We start from the raw sequence: 5,161 nt of genomic DNA, 5'->3' as shown, positions 1-5,161 counted from the left end.
GGAGAGAGAGAGAGAGGGAAAAGACAAATATACACAACAATGTGTACATGTTACACCCCATAGAAAAATAATAAGTTTAAATATTTCTAGCCACTCACCGTAAAATATTTTAATGATTTAAATTATAAAATTTGTAAATTGCGATTTGTTGAAGCTTGAAGTTAATGATCAAAGATGATAAGATTAATAAGATATATAACAATGAATGAATAAATAAAGACAATGAAATATAAAAGAGTGAGTGAATACGATAATAAATGAAAGGTATTTGATAAGAACAATGAAGCAAATTAAGGGGTAAGATAAAGTAAGGGTAAGAATAAAAGGATGTAAGATAAAGCTGTGACATAATCAATCATTTACAATAACCATAGAAGAACAAGAGAGGAACAGAGTATCTATAGATGAATTGGGTAAGTAAAAAACCGACGTGTCACTCCTTTCCCTTTTACCTGCTCCTCAGTCTCATCATTATGCCATTTTAAATAAATAAAGGATGAAAATGTAACTTTACTTTAAACTTTAACACTTCTCCTTAGATTCGCAAAGATGGTTTCAACCTTTGACAAATGTGTGCACAAACACTGTCAACGTCCTCATCACTTGGAAAAACGTCCCCCAACCTTTCCCATGCAAATTGCTCGTCCCACTTAGTAAGCCATCTGGATGTGATTAGTTGTGTTTCATGGCATGAAGTTTCCAAAGTAGTTGGGAGAGTTGATGTTACTGGGAGGTACGATGTTCTGGGAGAGTTAGATAGATGATGCTTCAGAGATTATTGCTTTCTGAAACAATCATTCACCTGATTGTTTCTCTAAACGTGACAGACGTATGGTTTGTCACTTGCTATGTTTACTCTTTGATCTATAATTTTCATGTGTAAATTTCGATTCCTTTAAAGATGCTTAAAAAGCGTAAGAGTTTTCCTTCTTCCTGCAAAAGTAATCAAATTTAGGACTTATTAGTTTTTTCGATGGTATCTTTCAGGTAATATTTGGAAATCTGGTAAGGATGTCATTACGAAAGGAAGATGTTTACGAGACAGAAGATTTGCCGGAGGAGGATCAACAAATGATTGAAGATGAGATTGCTGAATCGGAAGGTCATTCATTCTATTGCCACCTACATCAAAAATTTCCATAATGATCCTGAACTTGCACGGTTTAGTCTAATAATAAATCATATGACCAGTGAATTCGTTGTCGAAGATAGCTTGTTAATGAAACTTATCCCGGTGAAAGAACAGGATTTATGGTTGAGATTTTGTGCCGAGATCTTTTTCACTTGCTTCATATAGCTTTTAATTAACATTCATTTGTTGGAGTGAGTAATGTATTTCTGAATTAGAAAAATTCTTCGAAATTTATTCCTACCATTGACATTAGTTATGTTTCAGAAGTGGAGCGTGTACATATCGACGTTGACAATGCTTTGAAACGATTCAGAGGTCGTTTATTGAGCACAGAAAATGTCGGTGAGCACGCAGCATAATTCTTAGTTTTTCATTTAACAGCTATTTGATTTCTGATATATAGCTTACATATCCATTTAACTCTGTGAAGAGATGATTCATTCCCCACAACCTCACCAGTAGAGAATATCGGATTTCTTAGTATGCAAACTTTTTTTTTTGGACTACGAAAAAGAACATGCCTTAACGAGTTATCTGCATAGATTTCTCGGATTCTATTGCGCGTAGAAGGCGCCGTGGGTATGGTGGTGGTTCATATGTCCTCGAAGTGGTTGGGCCTTACGCAGATGAAACGGAAACATTGGAGCAGAAGTTTACTCGCTTAAATTGTGAGATAAATGATCTAGCGGAAACGCTACATGCACAGGTTAGGTATAATCGTTGATTTTTCTTTTTGATAGATTTTTTTTCATTTTTCATTTTTTTTGACATTAAATTTTTTTGACAATAATATTTTGAATAATCAGTGAACGTCCAAGACCTCTCTTGTACTACTATACTGCCTGATAGGCATCAGTTCTTTTAGTCGTTTTAGCAGCGGTATTAGCTGAAAATATCCATTTTAAGATATTTTCAGTTCTTCCAAATTATGGATCTGCACGGCATGAAATTAAATTTAAGGCAACCTTTTTCTATCTTTTTAGAAAGTATCTGAGAAACCGGATGCATGTGTTATCCATGAAGAAGATTTGATTGCAATGCTGGAAACATTGAAGGCCTTGCAAATCAATAGAGATAGCATTACAACCTCTGTTCAAAGTGAAAAGAAGTAAGGGATTGTTTTAAGGTGAACTGAAAAACTCTAGGTTTTGAAATTTATCTTCTCTTTTATTGCCAACAAATAGAATCAGTGCTGATTCTCATCAATTATTAATTTTGCGACTCGTTACATAGGTCATAAAATTTTGCAGAGATAACAAAACGGAAGGTGCAACCCTTCCTGCTCAAAATGGTGTCGTGAGCGGGCGTCTAGCAGTTTTGGAGAATCGAATTAATCGTCTGGAGCAAATGATTGATGGTGTTGGTGCTGGTTATGATGAATCCATGAAAGTTTGCAAAATTCCAGTTGCTGAAGCCCTTGAAGATTTACGGATGCGTGTGCAGCTATTACATCCAGCTCATGTTGACGGTCTTCATTCACGTATTACGCAGCTTCTTTCTAAGTTACAACAGGTATTTTTTTATGTTTACACACTGTTGTGGGTATGTCATTTCTTAAAAATATTTTTTGGATGGGACTTATTACTTTTGTCGTCCTGATGATGGCATTTTTTAATCCAAATACAAAATATCTCGAAGCATTAAAATAATATGTAGCATAACGTAATCAATTGTAAATTAGACTTTGGCAGCTTAAGCTGTGATCTTTATAAGTGATTAGTAATTAATACATTAACCTCTATGAAAAGAGTATTCATATTTCGTATATTTTGTTTGAAATTAATGTATTACAAGTTGCAGGTGGAAGAAAAAAAGAAGGAGAAAGGTGATTCGGAATTCGAGGACAAAGTTGATAAGCTATATGAGATGATGAATCGATGGGATGTAACTTGCACTGGCTTATCTTCTGCAGTTAAAAGAATGTATGATTTAAGAAAACTTCATGAACAAGGTACATAATGGGAGTTTTAAAGTTTCTGTTGTTTTATTACTCACCGCTCATTTTCATAAGCATAGATGATTTATTCGCAAGACTTGATCTCCGATTATAGTTTGAGAGTAGAAAGCTTAATTAGTTAGTGTCAGGCAATGTTACCACAGAAGTTTAAGTAAACTCAGAAGATGCTATATTTTAGTCCTCCAAATAGTATGGTTCCAGTGATTTATATCTAAAAAAATTGTTGATTCAACAGAGGGTTAAGTAGTTATTATTCGATCGATGCCAATATTGTGTGGTAAGCAATTGCACAATCATGTGTACTTAACGCCAGAACGGAGTATGTGAGAAGTGTTTTGGTTGAGTTAGGTAAAGGAGGAAATGACTTACAGAATCAATATCCAAAAAATGACTTCTAGAATCGATATCGATTCAGAGTAACAAGGAGTAGGGATCGAAATTAGTTGTTGTAGTTATTATCATCAACACGATTATTGTACTAAAAATATATCTTTTTTTTGATTTTATCGAAAATTTTTAGCAGAGCAGTTCAGCAAAAAATTGAGTCAATTGACGGGTATCCGTTCACAGTTAGCCAAAACGATGGAAAGGGAAGAAATGATGTTATTTGATTTCCGCCAACAAACGCACTCCGCTTTAGAGAAACTTGGCGCTGATATTGCTAGGCTGGAAGAACGAATCAATAAACTGAATCTCTAAAGGTCTTCGCTCAGTTATTATCTCTATGAATTTTCTACAACTATAAAGCTTTATGCTACCAGTGAATTAAATAGAGAGTTGTCGTTACTCAAAATTTTAGATTTTGATTTGAATCATCAGAATCTATATATTCCACTCATCAAAAAGAATTTCTTACCGAGTGCACTTATTAATTTATGCTTACTGGCACTGTAGGAATAAATTATTTATCATAGAAAAATGATCTCCATGAATAATGATGGGTGGTTTTTTTTTTTTTTTTCAGTAATGACTGTCTTTTCTACCCAGAACTACTTGAACTGATCTTTATATAGTTAATCTAAAATTAGCTTAAATCATGAATTTCAAAGTTCGTTTGAATATTTCATTTGATTTTTTTAGATTGTTGTTAGTTTTTGTTTATGACTCTACAATTCACTGTGTTAATTCAGGCCATCAGTTCTATACTTTCCATAGGCTTTTTTTCTCATTCTTTGTTCAATATTTTGCTATACATTGGCTTCACTAAAAACTTTATTAAGATTTACGTAGGGAAACAGCCAATAATTGCTTGTAAATTTGCATAAATGTTTATGAAGTAGCTGTAACCATGTTTGATATTGCTGTTCAAAAAAAAGACGATTTTTATCGATTTGTTAGACAGAAAGTAGCAAGACTACTAAAAAGAAAACATTGTATCCAACATGTGGCTTTACGATTAAAAAAAGATGTTATGTATTGTGGTTGCGGGTAGTTTGGATATCAGCAAATTGAATTCTGTTCCGGTACCTAACTTTTAAGTTGCGAAAATTTTCTGATCTATTAGGTCAGAAAATCTTATCGTATTTTCGGTTAAGTGATGATCATGGATGGTGCTCTTTTTGAAATTCCAGGCATAATGGATTAGAAACAAGGACATGCGAAATTTCGGTTAGTAGTATAATTTTCCGGCATTTATTGCTTCTGCATCTATTTCGTTTAATGGGGCTTGAAATCGTTCATTTGTTAAGCAATGGTTTATAATAGTTTAGATTTCTGGCCAGCGCAATGGTTGTTAACAAGTTGGTCTAGCTTATGTGGTGATATGCTATTGGCTGTTAATTATGTGGACAGCTCAGTTGTGGTTAAGTTCAATCAACCAATCACTGAAGTATAGTTGCACCATACTAAACTTTACAAATTTATTCAATAATCAGTAGCATGTGCTTCACGATAAAAACTTCAATGAATTAGAAAGGTGAATTTTCCTTATCTTTTTAGCTCTTCTTCAAATTTTCCAATTTGCTACCTTCCCTTTTCTGTTCTTTTTTTTTCTTATTAATTTTATATTTGTTTTCTTTGAAGCTTATATATATATATATATATATATATATATATATATATATATATAATTT

At 33.2% G+C, this 5,161-nt stretch overlaps 2 protein-coding genes across 2 annotated transcripts in view; one reads left to right on the top strand and one right to left on the bottom strand.

The window, feature by feature from the left end:
* The window catches only part of LOAG_07770 (glycosyl transferase), an 8,745-nt gene extending 8,136 nt beyond the window's left edge, over nt 1–609 (bottom strand). The window contains exon 1 of the mRNA XM_020447533.1: nt 515–609. The gene's annotated coding sequence lies outside the window, so the exon portion shown is untranslated. The remainder of the gene's footprint in view (nt 1–514) is intronic.
* A 372-nt stretch (nt 610–981) lies between these two features.
* LOAG_12430 (hypothetical protein) lies at nt 982–3,872 on the top strand. Its single transcript, XM_003147943.2, has 7 exons — nt 982–1,102; nt 1,397–1,474; nt 1,675–1,838; nt 2,116–2,240; nt 2,383–2,644; nt 2,933–3,083; nt 3,610–3,872. The coding sequence occupies exons 1-7, from the start codon at nt 1,012–1,014 to the stop codon at nt 3,786–3,788; spliced, it is 1,050 nt and encodes a 349-aa protein (XP_003147991.1). The 5' UTR covers nt 982–1,011; the 3' UTR covers nt 3,789–3,872.
* The last annotated feature ends 1,289 nt before the right edge of the window (nt 3,873–5,161 follow it).

The sequence above is a fragment of the Loa loa genome, assembly GCF_000183805.2.
Source record: "Loa loa unplaced genomic scaffold supercont3.124, whole genome shotgun sequence".
In the NCBI taxonomy this organism is placed as follows: domain Eukaryota; kingdom Metazoa; phylum Nematoda; class Chromadorea; order Rhabditida; family Onchocercidae; genus Loa; species Loa loa.
Note: the sequence above shows the minus strand (reverse complement) of the source record. Positions and strands in the feature narration are given on the sequence as shown.